The 12874-nt window shown below is 49.3% G+C and overlaps 1 protein-coding gene across 1 annotated transcript in view; it reads left to right on the top strand.

Moving 5' to 3' along the window:
- Nucleotides 1–12485: 12485 nt before the first annotated feature.
- The window catches only part of cntn3a.1 (contactin 3a, tandem duplicate 1), a gene marked incomplete at its 3' end in the record, with an annotated part of 75046 nt that continues 74657 nt past the window's right edge, over nt 12486–12874 (top strand). Inside the window, exon 1 of the mRNA XM_079742274.1 lies at nt 12486–12549. Coding sequence (XP_079598400.1) covers nt 12495–12549 — 55 coding nt within the window. The 5' untranslated portion in view covers nt 12486–12494. The remainder of the gene's footprint in view (nt 12550–12874) is intronic.

The raw sequence follows: 12874 nt of genomic DNA on the forward strand, positions 1-12874 counted from the left end.
GAGTGGGTGTTGTGTGAAACCCAAACGGAGGGGCGATTCCCGCGGCGAGCTCTACCGCTCTCTCTGTCGAGAACGTTCACTGGCCGCCTCCACTGATGGAGACAGGAGAGGCCTCCAGAGGCCCCCGTCGTGTTACCACTCCCTCCAGAGCGTTGCGTCGGCTGGCGTGGCGGCGGCGGGCCGTGATTGGCTGTGAGATAGCCCTTCGTTCAGAGGGCTGAGCGGCGCCAGCGGCCCTCTGAGGGAGACGGCGGAACGCGCTCCAAAACGAGGAGGAGAAGATCCAAAGCGCTGGGAGAGCGCTCCGTTTAGATCCACGCCCGTCACGGCAGGGACAATACCGTAGAGTGGCGGGAGGTTTGTGAGCCGAGTGGAATTTGCATGCACAAGGACAGTGTGTGTGTGTGTGCGTGTGTGTGTGTGAGTGTTTGTGCATGCAAAGGTTAATTAATATGATTCAAATACACTAATGGGAATCTGTTGTCAACAGTATTGGGAAGGGGGGGGGGGGGGGATGGAGTGCATTATGGGAAGCAGAGAGTGACAGAGTTGACCCTTTGACCTATTCACAACTCACAAGTGTGAAATGTGGACCCCCCCTAAAATGCAGTTAACACCAGACACAACAATCCCACCAGCCCCCATTGGCCCATCATCGGTTCACCCGCCACCGTGCCTACCTGAATGCCCTCCTACCTCAATGGCCCAGGCAGACCCATGCTGCCTTGCGCGCGGTTTCATGTCGCGCTGCAAGGCAGCCTGGATTCCATGGATCCGAATTTCGCCTGAGATGGATGAACCAATCACAGAACGGGGAGGGACAACAAGACGATGACGACGTCTATGCGACACACCCGTCGTCTTCTCCCTCATCGAATTTCCGTCGCTCTACATACGTCATCTGGTATAATTGATATGATTGGCTATGAGCTACGTACAGACTCGTATGATAGCCATTCGTAGCGCCCAATAAACGGCTCCGGGCAATCGTAAACCGCGCCTCAAATACGAGAAAATGAATGTGTGGTTCCCAGACCTCATCTCAATGTAGATTGAGATGAGGTCTGGCGTGAGTCAGGCTACTGCCTCCATGCCCCAGTCACAAGACAGCACAAAGCCAGTCCCAACCAGTTTCACTAGGAAGGTATGGCCTCATAAAACATCTAGGTGAAGTAATGGTCTGTGATGATGGGCCATTATTTACTCATTTGCAGAACTTTGCACACGTTCAATATACCCAGGGCAGCGGGTGTGGGAAGGGATGTTATGCAAAACCCAACGCTCAGTCGTGCAAAGTACAGCACGTTACTCTCCATCATCACCTCAGCGGCAGCCCTTGGGGGGGACGGGCGGGGGGGGGGGGGGGTTGGGTGGCGTGGAAGCAGAGTTCTCTGACAGAAGAACTAAAGTCTGCTGGTTCATGACATGAACCACCCGTTGCGTTGTGCAACCGTCTTCGTCAGCGAGGAGCTTTTGACAGGTTTCTGATCAACTTAGCGTCTCATTCACGTGCCTCGGGAGGGACACACGACATCCCGACTGACAGACCGAAGGCTGCGGGCGCAACGTGACGCTCCCCGCGCGGAGACGATGACGCGTCACGCGTCACGCAGTGTTTGGAGCCGCCGCCGCACCGCGCGTCTCGGCGGGGCGCAGAGGAGCAGAAGAGGAGACGTCGAACGTTCACTAGAAGAAAGACGAAGATAAACAGACCGAGTTTGTCCCCCGGGTCCCGGGGAACTCATGCAATATTTAAGTGTTGCCGGCAGATATTTGTGTTTAGGCCTTTTCCATTATTAAGTGGCGCTCCTACGTGGCATTAGTTGATATATGTGGTTGCATTGGTAGTGGCGCCGGTATCCTCAATGTTTGTTCGGGAGGAGCAGACACACAATATTTTTAATTTGCCCTTACCAAAGGCTCAGAACGGCATTCAGTCAATTCTTCAATAATTATTACGTTCCTCCATTGACTTTCATAGTGAGGGATTCGCAATATTCTCAATGCCATAATTAATGTTCATAGCGCTGTTATGGATCAAAGGTGTAGATGCACATCGTGTTCCCGGGCATTCTACTGAGTTATTTCCCTCAATATACCGATGATGGAGTTTTAATCCAATCAGGTGTAGAATGTTTCATCCACGGACGATTTGTAAGGCAAATAATCATTCATTTGATTAAGTCTCGTGCACAAGCACACGCACACTTGCACGTGCACACACTAACACACACACTTGCACGTGCCCGCACTCACTCACTCACACACACACACACACACACACACACACACACACACACACACACACACACACACGTACACACACACGCAAACACAATTAGGCTGCATTTATTTGAACATTTTAAATTCAAGTCAGTATTGCCGATTAGTTCCTTCCAAATAATTGTGTCTAAGTAATTGCTTTCCACCAAATGAACTACCTCCCTAATTCCAAACCGGCTGAATACAAAAAAAACCAAAAAACATTAATTGCCAATTGGAAACGATTCCACCTCAAATGAGCTGCGTGCATTCCCACGAGGGCGAGCACTCGCCTCGCCACGGTGTGCGGGACCCTAACGCACGGCTGTGAAGGAGCTGTGTAACAGTATGTGCAGATCGCTCAGAGCAGAGACGAGGACAGCCCGCAGTGTGAACCAACCCCTGCACGCTCCAAGTCTCCCCGCGCTGCCTTCTGCTGCCCGCCATGGAGAAGTACTTCTGACCGGGAACACTTCCTACCGCCTGCTCAAAATGTGATGACCCCTTTTCTTTTCTTTTTTAACACACATAGTCTAATTGGACGATTCGTTTATCTATTTTCTTTTTTCCCCCCTCCCCCCCCCCCGGACTGTAGTCTGATAAAGACACCCTATAGGGCTCGCTAGCATCTCGTCTCCGTCCAGGACTGCCTCGGCCACGTCGGAGCTGGACCCGAATTTACGCGCACATTTACGCCACGATCTGAGATCTAAAGTGATCGGACGGCGGGGACGGGTTGGTGTGATCGGGGTGATCCACCGTGGACGACTTTACCGCCCGGCAGGGAGCGGAGCAACTCCACAGTCTGTCGGCCACTCGGTGACTCTGTGGCGGGAGGCTGGAGAGGACAGGCGGAGGAGAACCGCGGTGTAACATGGATATCGGAGACACGTACAGCACCTACAGAGATTGTCTGGGAAATACGCAGGTAATTCATACGCTGTTTATTTAAATGTCGTCAAAATAAAACCCCACCTCACAGGTCCTCACCCTTTAGTCTAGTGTTTATCAGGAATGTACTAACATTTGATCGTTCAGACTTCATTGATACCATCTAGTCTCCAAGTTGGGCTTCAATTGGAAATTTTGGTAATCATATTTATTTGGAAAACCGAGCAGAGCAACAGCCGGACAAAGTTGACGGAGGCTGAGCGCGGCGGCGGTTCTGTCTGCAAGGCTGTGCAGGCGGTTGTGATTGCATGTGTCGCTGCATCGATCACTGTCTATGAGTTGATTTGTTCACATTAGCGACAGTAGGTTTTCTGAATCTACCTGTTCGCCCATAAGCACACACCAAGAACACACTTACACGTTGAAAGACAACAGCCAGGGCAATTATTTCCAGTTGGATATTGGCTACCGTTTTTGTTTTTTAAAGTAGCGTGCTTTGCATTTATTATCGGTATGGTGTTATTCTTAATTTATGCATGCATGCGTTTTCTCTGGCTCAAGTATCTATTCCGCCATATCCCAACCTCTTGGTGGAGTAGAATTTCTCCGTGATCAACAGGGCATGGCTTGATTTCACTCTCATAATCTCTCCCTCTCTCCCGGAGCTTGGCATATCTTTCTGATTGTTAATTGTTTCAAAGTCCAATTTGTGTGGGGCAGATCCTTGGGAATAATTATGCATACATTCATGGTGATTGAGGAGGGGATTTTATGACCGTGATTATGCCACTCACATACATGACATGAAAAGTTTAGAAAAAAACTAAAATATACCTACATATAATTTCCCATGTTTTTTTTCGAAAATCCCTTGCCTCATTTAGCCAGACACACACACACGCACACGCACGCACACACACAGTAACACAAGCTGCCAATGGGCAATGGTCTGCTTTTAACGGTATTGTGCATTGTAGCAACCTGCGCTGGCTCCTGATTTATTGGGTCATCATGTTGACAAAGTGCTCGCTACATTCTCCCCTGGCATAGGAAGGAATTGCTGCAATACCCCAAAGCAAAGATTACATTCTGTGTAGTGGTGGTTGGTGGTAGAACCCATGGCTAACACCACAGCAGCCTGTTCGCTCTGTTCTACACTGTAGCATCAGACTGCTGGGCCGGAACTGAGAGCTTTGCAGAGCTTTGCCGGATGATACTGGTTATTATGGATGTTTCTCCTCCGCTGAAGGGGGTGGGGGGGTTGTGTTTGAATCCCAGCCAAAGGTTTGTTTTGCGTTTGAACCCCCATACCCTCCTTTGCTCCGCCCCCTGCCTCGCCCACAAATGTGTAGGCATCCCCTGAGCTGAATGTTCCTACCCCCCTACCACTCTGACATGGATCTGACTCCCCTGTTAATAAGGTGCGGGTCGTGTGATCTCTGATAAAAGACTAAACGGTCACAGAGAACAGAGTACACACTAGTAACAGGGGAGTGTTGGGTTGGAGAGAGACCGAGCGAGAAGAGTCAATCGTACCATGGAGTAGAAAACGCGGTCCACGGTCTCGCCGTCACCCATTTGTCAGCGACACCCTTAATCGTATGCCACCCTAATTGGGAATGTCATTTGGTCACCGAAAAACAACACAAATGGAGTTAATCAGGGCTTGATACGAAGGGTGTGCGTGTGGGAGGATTCACATTAAGGGCCGCGGTGAACACGACAAGGCTCTTAGGAGCGGGAGAGAGCGTGCATTCGTCAATCGACTCAGACACTAGACTGTGGTATAACAAGCGTCACGTCGGGCACTGAGATACGTACCCTATAGTACAGACACGAGATTCAAGCACCCCAGCGCACCGACCTATAGAGATAGGGGACAATCATCTCTCCAGTGCTAATGCAGAATGGATATGAGTGTCACGCAAGGACCATGCTCGAAATGCGATTCAATATGTGCCTGTATTGTACCACAGAGGCAAATAGCTTTTTAATGACTGTGTTAGCATGATCCTGGTTGTGGTGGAGCTTATGGAGGGGGGTGGTTGTGCCGAGGGCCAGACCTCCCTCTTGTATCTCGGTAATGGCCTCACATTGTGTGCGATATGTTTCCAACATGTCCACCTGATTATTCCTGGACCAATAAAATACGCAGCCGTAAAAGCTCCCAAAGTAGCAGTAGTGTTCTCCCTCCCTCCTGATTTAAAATGCTTTTTCCCTTCACTGAGCTGAGAAAGAAGACATTTTAAAACCGAACAAAAGCTCCAACAATTACAGGCCACCGAAATTGCTCTTTAAGTCAGTGAACGTTTTTTGGAATAGTTCTTAAATCTCAGCAGTGCACCGCAATCCTCCGGTGTCGTTGCTGGACTCCTAGCGAAATAAAGGCACCAGGCTTACTCTATAATGAGCCAGATCCATAACCTCTACCTGCTCCTTAATAGTGAGCATCTGAATCCACCCGAAATCCCCCTCGGATTTAAAAAGTGCCTGCAAAAACGACACAGCAAAAAGCAAATAGTTCAACAACGGTCCGCATTGAGGGAGAATACAGCAGCTGTGCACAACCGCAGTGTATTACTTGCTCCAAAGTCAGCTGGTGCTACCTTGGAACAGATTCAGAATCAAATGTACTCCACAAGGCCACAAGGGAGGGTGTGGTGGCAGTGTGTGTGTTGGGGGGGGGGGGGGGGGAGAGAGGGGAGGAGCAGGGTTTGGAGAGAGGGAGGGAGGGAGGGAGGGAGAGAGTGGTCCCTCGTTGGAGTCTGGAGGAACCAGGAAGCTGGCGTGCGCGCTGTGTCATGCCTAAGGCTTGTGTGCTCAGATCAAAACACCATTAGTCTCTTTGTCTTGTGCCCATGTCCCAGGCAGGCTCCTGGCTGGGGAGTTACGACCGGCTCCCCGCTCCTCCTCCTCCTCCTCCTCCTCCTCACCGGTGCCACTCACCACCGGCAGCTAAATAAATCTCCTCGCAGATAATGGCTGCCTTCCAGGAATCGCTGGGGCTCGTCTCTTCTTGGTGGGACCAGGTGGATGGTTGAAGATTATTGCGGTTGCGTCAGGGTTTCGGTTTTGTGGGTTGTTGTTGTGGTTGGTTTTTTTTACCCCAGCGTGTTTTGCCATTGCAAATATCAGCACCTAATGCCAGCAGTTTAAGATCTGGTTTGAAAATCATATTTTGGTTGAGTGGGTCTAATTCTCAATAAAATTTCACAAATGCCACGCCAAATTTAGTAAGCGTCGATTTAAAAAAAGAATAAAAGTAGCAAAAGGCTGTTGATTTTAATGGAACAATTATATAATAATGTGTGTATTTTACACCGTTTCTAAAGTCAGTTGACACCAACTGATCATGTTCTTCGTGTCATCATCCTATTGGTTTGAACCACGTCGGGGTTGTAATATCACTGCAATGCAACAGTTGTACTGTACATCAACGCGCATGCGTCCCTACAGTGCACCAGTTAGATCAAGATGTCCTGAATTTCAGAGTAAAAACCTCCACCTCCTCCTCCTCCACCCCTACTACTACTACTACTACTACTCCTACTCCCCTGTAGACGGCTGCTCGTGACCCAGTAGCCACTGAATGTTGGATGACTGGAGGCACTTAGGGCGACCGGTTCCACTGGAGGGAAACACCCTGGCTGCCGGTGTCTGCAGATCAAGCGAGGCCGCGGCCTCGGCGGATTAAACATGCAGCGTCGTTCTGCGTCTCCCCCATTCCTCCCCCGCCCAGCCTCACCTCTCATCCTCCCCTTCTCCCCCCCCCCCCCCCCCCCCCCCCCTCCCATGGAAAGACGCGGGAGTCTGCTCTCATTCATGATTCAGAGCTCCGGGGGGACATGCTCATGCATTTTAGTGTGAATTTTATCGTCATCTGGACTTCTGAGAGAGAGAGAGAGAGAGAGAGAGAGAGAGAGAGAGAGAGAGAGAGAGAGAGAGAGAGAGAGAGAGAGAGAGAGAGAGAGAGAGAGAGAGAGAGAGAGAGAGAGAGAGAGAGAGAGAGAGAGAGAGAGAGAGAGAGAGGGTGAGAGAGAGACTTATTTTTTTCCCTCCTGTTAATACTTTTTATTATTTCTTTTTTTCACGCCCAGAGAGATTGATGGTTGTGGTGGGAGAGAACCCGGTGGGGGGGGTCACATCAGCTGACCCCGCCACCTGACTTCACCACCAGAAAACTGTGTCAGACATGACGCAATCAGTGGCTTATCTCCATCAGCCGCCGTTGTCAGTGATGGTTGGAGGTTGGTGGGTGGAGGTCGGTGGGTGGAGGTCGGTGGGTGGGGAGGGGGGAGGGCTGAGCAGATGGGGTGCGGGGGTGGAGGTGGCGGAGAAGTAACAGTCGGAGAGCTTGACACAATGCACTTCGGACAAGTGCTTTATTTCATTTAATTTTGTGTTTTCTTTTTTCTCGTACTTTCCCGCCCGGCTCCAGAAAGTATCACCTCAAAGCAGCGTCAGGTTTCCTCCGATCTGCGTCCACTCAGCGGAGTGCGGTGACACTGCCGCCCGCTGTGGCAGGGGGTTGAGCCGGAGATTAAAGTGGCGGCAGTCTCAGCCCGGCGGAACGGGCACGACTCTGTGTGTCCGCCCCCACCTCCTAACCCCTCGATTGTGGAGGAGGCTCCAGCGACGACACACTCATAAACAAGCGCTCCCCCTTTGAATGACCCTGTAATATTGTTGGACAAGAGTCGTTGGACAAGAATGCTAGTGAACCCCCTGTTTCAGCTCAAGTTTAAACACAGATATGCGTTCTGGGGGCTGACAGTTCTGGGAAGGAGGAGTTTATCGCTCATAAACAAGCGCTGCTCCGACTTCGAATGACCTTGTTACGTATGGAATCATGTTGCCATGTCGTACAAGGCTAACTCGCGTTAACCCCCTGTTTAGTCTCAAATTTAAACACCGATCTGCGGTCTGGGGGCTGACAGCTCTAAGAAGGAGGGGGTGGATGTGTTATCCCCATGGTTACGACCCATCGCAACTCTGTGATCGTTTTTTAAACGAGTGGCCGTTGTTGAATGAAAGTGTTGTAACGTGTATTGTATTGTTGCATATGAAATGAAACCCTCTCCCCGTCCGGGTCGCACAGAAGCGACTCTTACAAAAGGCCGTCAAATAAGGTGAATAGAGCGGGTGTTTAGCACAGCGGAACCGTCAAGGTTGAAAATTATGGCATCGTTGAACAAAAAAGAACAATTTTGGGTTCACTCAAATATAAGTACAGCAGGGTTTAATACACAATTGAAAAACATTTCCATCACAGTCACTTAGCCTGCACTAAAAAGTGGTTTACAATTGTGATGCTGAGAACGATGAAACGATCAAAGGATAATCACGACACAACAAGGTTTCTAAATAAAGCAGCCTGACAGAGGGCAGATTTGCGCAATGATTTCCGTACGCGTGTTAGTTGGAGTACATCTCAGAGACAAAGAGAGATCGCACATTTCCACAAAGCCTCATCCAAATGCAATGTCAAATTAAATTCAACAGCAGCGGGAGCTCGAATCATAAGAGCAACAAGAGCGACATAAATGCATCCAGAAGTCTTGTCCTTTATTAATGGGGAAAAAGCCCCACACTACATTCAATATTGACGAGATACTCTTCTGTTTATTGCGTCTGGGTTCCACTAGCTCTGATTCTTTTATATATCAGTCCTTCCATCAATCTTTGCCGAAGTACATTTATCAATTGCCACTTTATTGCCCTTGCTTAACCTTGTTAGTGTAAGTTATAATGTCTGGTTCGCTCATCCTGGATCTAAACAAGGCCTGGGTGTTGTCTTTGCCCCGATACAGACATTGAGGTTGACTGATCCTACTTCGTGAATAGAATACTCTTTCCCAAAATCAAACACACTGCTATTGCCTTGGCAACAAGCCGAAATTAAACAACAGCTATTTTCTTCAGAACATCTACGTTTACTAGCATGCACTAGTGGCTCGCAGAGCACAGCTAACATTATACGTTGTGCTGAACCACAAACCCGTTGGATAGATAAACGCCCCGGTCCTAATAGAATAAAAATGTTTGAGTTTTCTTTTCCAAATGGGACTTGGTCACAAATTGCTTAGCCAATAACCAAACAAATAACATATTAGCTGCGGCGTACGGTGAGCTTCCAGCGGTGAGCTACCAGCGGCTAATGTGTTCCGGGCCCACAGGTGACCAGATGAAACGAGGCGACGGTGGAGGCCCGTTGCCGCGGCTACACCGTGCATGCGCGAGCGTGTGTGTGTGTGTGTGCGCGCGTGTGTGTGTGTGTGTGTGTGTGTGTGTGTGTGTGTGTGTGTGTGTGTGTGTGTGTGTGTGTGTGTGTGTGTGTGTGTGTGTGTGTGTGTGTGTGTGTGTGTATATGGGGCGCATCAGACAGGCGTTTACAGTCATTAAAGCAACAGGCAAAAAACAAAACAAAAAAGACATAATGGCGAACTGCCAGTTCTCATTAGCATTCAGGTGGCGGCGGCCGTGTTTCAGCCGCCTGACAGCCATCGTCCATTCCCCTCATGGGGCCTGCGATGGATATATATATATCATTACTAAATGGAGCCAGAGCAGGCATGGGGACTATATGATTTGCTCACCATCATGTATGCTTTCACCGGCATAACAGAGTAATGTTTTTGGCCATTTGTCAGCCGGGACCGGGGGAGAGGAAGCAGTTTTTATAACAGCCGTCCGTCCCCTCAGACGTGATTGTGTTTCATCTTTTATCTCTTGCCTTTCTCTCAGCGGACATAAAAGAGAATACAACTTGAAAGCCCAAATGCTTTAAAAGCCTCTCCTTTCATTACCGTTATTTATGCCCGCATTTTTCCTCCTTTCTCTTCGAATCAGCGGCTGTGATCGGACGGCAATGAGAGCAGCTCTCGACCTCCTGAAGCCGCCGCTTGGGGTCGCAGAGGGTAATTAATTTGCAGCGTGGAGACAGCCGGGCAGGGATGTATGGGCGCGCTAAGCCTGACACACATCATCTAAGTGCAAAGCCTCTTAGGATCAAACGGCCTCCTCGATCCCCTCTCCTAACCCCCTGTCTGATGTCTCATGTCGGCGGACCTGCTTAGTAACAGTGATCAAGAGATTGCCTTCAGAAGCCCACTGATACCTGCTTTTACGCATCAGAAGATGAAGACCAAGGAGAAAGCGTGGCCGGGGCGATGGGAATGACTTCCGAACGGGACCGGGCCGTTCACACTTCTGTGCGGGTGTTAAGCGTTTGGAATGAACGCTGCATCAAAGGCGTCTTTGAGGAGAAACTGTCAATCGCCGCGAGAGGCAGAAAGCATTGAGATTAGTTTGAATTCGAAATAGCTCTTGACTCAACCCAGAAGATTGTTCTCCCCAACGTGCGCTCGAAGAAGCCGTGTAAATATCCCATTCTATCTGAACGTGTCAGGGCAAAATCCTATCAATTGCATCAACTTTGTTTGTGTCGAGTTTGCGGAGCACTTTGCTCACTCCGGTGTGTCAGAGTTAGAAAGTAATTCATCCTGAACACTTCCAACAACAATTATTCCCACAAAGGGGGAGAACACTCCAGAGCCATCCGGAGATGAGCGAGGAGTGGAGAAAAGAGATCTGAGATCTCTGTGTTTTATTATTAAAAGCCAACATTTACTCAAGACATCGTCAACCTAATGTGTGCAAGATGAATGGGAGCGCGGGCGACACTCCACCCCATCTCCGTAATGAGATTCACGGAGGTGGCAAGGAGGGAAGATGTGCGCCTTTAATGGTTAAGTGTGTGCAGGGAGTCTAGTCGCCGAGCGTAGGCGAACGTGTCAGTGGCTTCGGTTCATACTTTGAAATAAAAATCAGTAGGGCCTGGCAGGCACTTCCGTGGCTGGCAGATAAGAGGCTTGCTGATAACGGGGGAGAGTGTAGTCTGTGTGTCTGGTGTTGCTGCCTCCCTGGCCCATCGCATCCTGGACCGATTCTGCTGGTGCCGTCTCCCTTCCTGTGATTTCATCGCGCTGCGTGTGTGCAGAGGAAGTGTGTACGTTCCCGGCCTGCAGCCCGGCACGCACACTTTGATTAAAAACTCTTTTTGCTCCCGGCGACCGCCCCCCCCCCGCGCCGGTGACACTTCAACAACAATCAATCGGCTGGCCCCATCTCGAGGCCACACTGAAGATATCGCCGTGGCGGCAGCACGAAATTAGCCGGGGTCATTTTCTTGCAGCGGAGTTCGCTAGTGTAAAAGTATTAAGGAATATTAATAAGTTGCCTTTTCATCAGCGGTGGTGGTGACCCGTCTAATTCCATCACAGATCTGTTCTCGGGAAACGAGTGTCTGAACGGGAATGAATTACAGCTACAAGACCTTGAGAAAATCAATTGTGTGACGCTCCCCCGGGGAAGGGAAATGTGTTTTTCCTGTGTGTGTGCGCTGTGTTTAGTCAGCTCTTTATGACAGAAATGCATAATCCCTCCAGCTCAGAAGAACGGCAGTAGCCGGGGCAGAGCTTTATTCCATGCTATGGATGTGTCAGACAAGCCGAGGTGCTTTTTGTTTTGTCTCAGCAGGTCTGAGGCCTTTGTGTCTCCGCGGTAGACATGATCCCTATTGTGCAATGTGGTGCATCCTTAAGCAGACTCTTAAGTACTCATCTTACCTTTGTACGATTCGTGCCACGACAAATCTGCGTCTCCTCCTGTCTATTCAGAAGACCGGGATTTTCTAGGGCTTGATTTCGCTAAGCTCGACTATACATAGTTTAAAAAACGAGGACTGAGTGATTTGGTAAAGTTTTTAATCGGTTCAATAGGAACAATTAATGTTTATCCCTTTTTACTAATAGTAAAAAGGAATTTTTTATTAATTCCTTTTTACACTTGTGGTGGTGTAGGAAGTGTCGTCATCAGGAATGGATTCAATTCTATTCAAGTTTGTGCTTCCAGTGTGTGCCTATTATTGATTCTTAATGTTTTTTGTCCTTGAGCAATTCATGTGTCATTGTTGAAAATATGGGGGATAACTAGAACAGTGATCTCGGACTCCAATATGACTGCTCTGTTTATGACTCACTATTATTTTCTATATATCTTAACACACTCTCTCTCTCTGTCTCTGTCCCCATTTCCATCTCGGTCTCCGTCTCTCTCTCTGTCTCTGTCTCGTTTCCATCTCCGACCTCCGTATCTCTCTGTCTCCGTAACTCTGTCCCTCTCTTTCTAACACTGTCTCTCTCTGATGTTGTGTGATAATCAGCTTCTCACTCCTTCTTCCCCTTGTCTTCTCCTCCTTCAACAGAGCACTGAACGGACAGAGCCCGTATTCTACACACCTGTGATTGGATGTGAGCTTGTATTGACCCGAGGCCATTAAAATGGAGTTGATATGGAAACTAATAACGCTGGTATCACTGGTGGAGTGCCTGTCTGGTAAGCCTTCTAAACATTTTCGATTGTATATGTTTTTTATTTGTGCATGGCTGTGTCCGTGTGTATGGAATTCCTGGAGTCTGCGTGGATCTCCGGGGACCGGGAGTCCTGCTGCATAAATGAAGGCGTTTACGTTCATTTAGATCCGCTTTCAGGACACTTTCGCTTCTCTCCAAGAGCGTGGACGCTCTTCCCACGGAGGGCACTTTCCCATCCGTTCCTCGTGGCACATGATGTCATCCCCCCCCGCCAATTAAAAGCATGTAGCAGTGGGTCCATCATTGATCTCCGTTAGAGGGGAGCGTTCCTCCCTGGTGGTTCATGG

This window comes from Pollachius pollachius (assembly GCF_949987615.1).
Source record: "Pollachius pollachius genome assembly, chromosome: 8".
Lineage (NCBI taxonomy): Eukaryota > Metazoa > Chordata > Actinopteri > Gadiformes > Gadidae > Pollachius > Pollachius pollachius.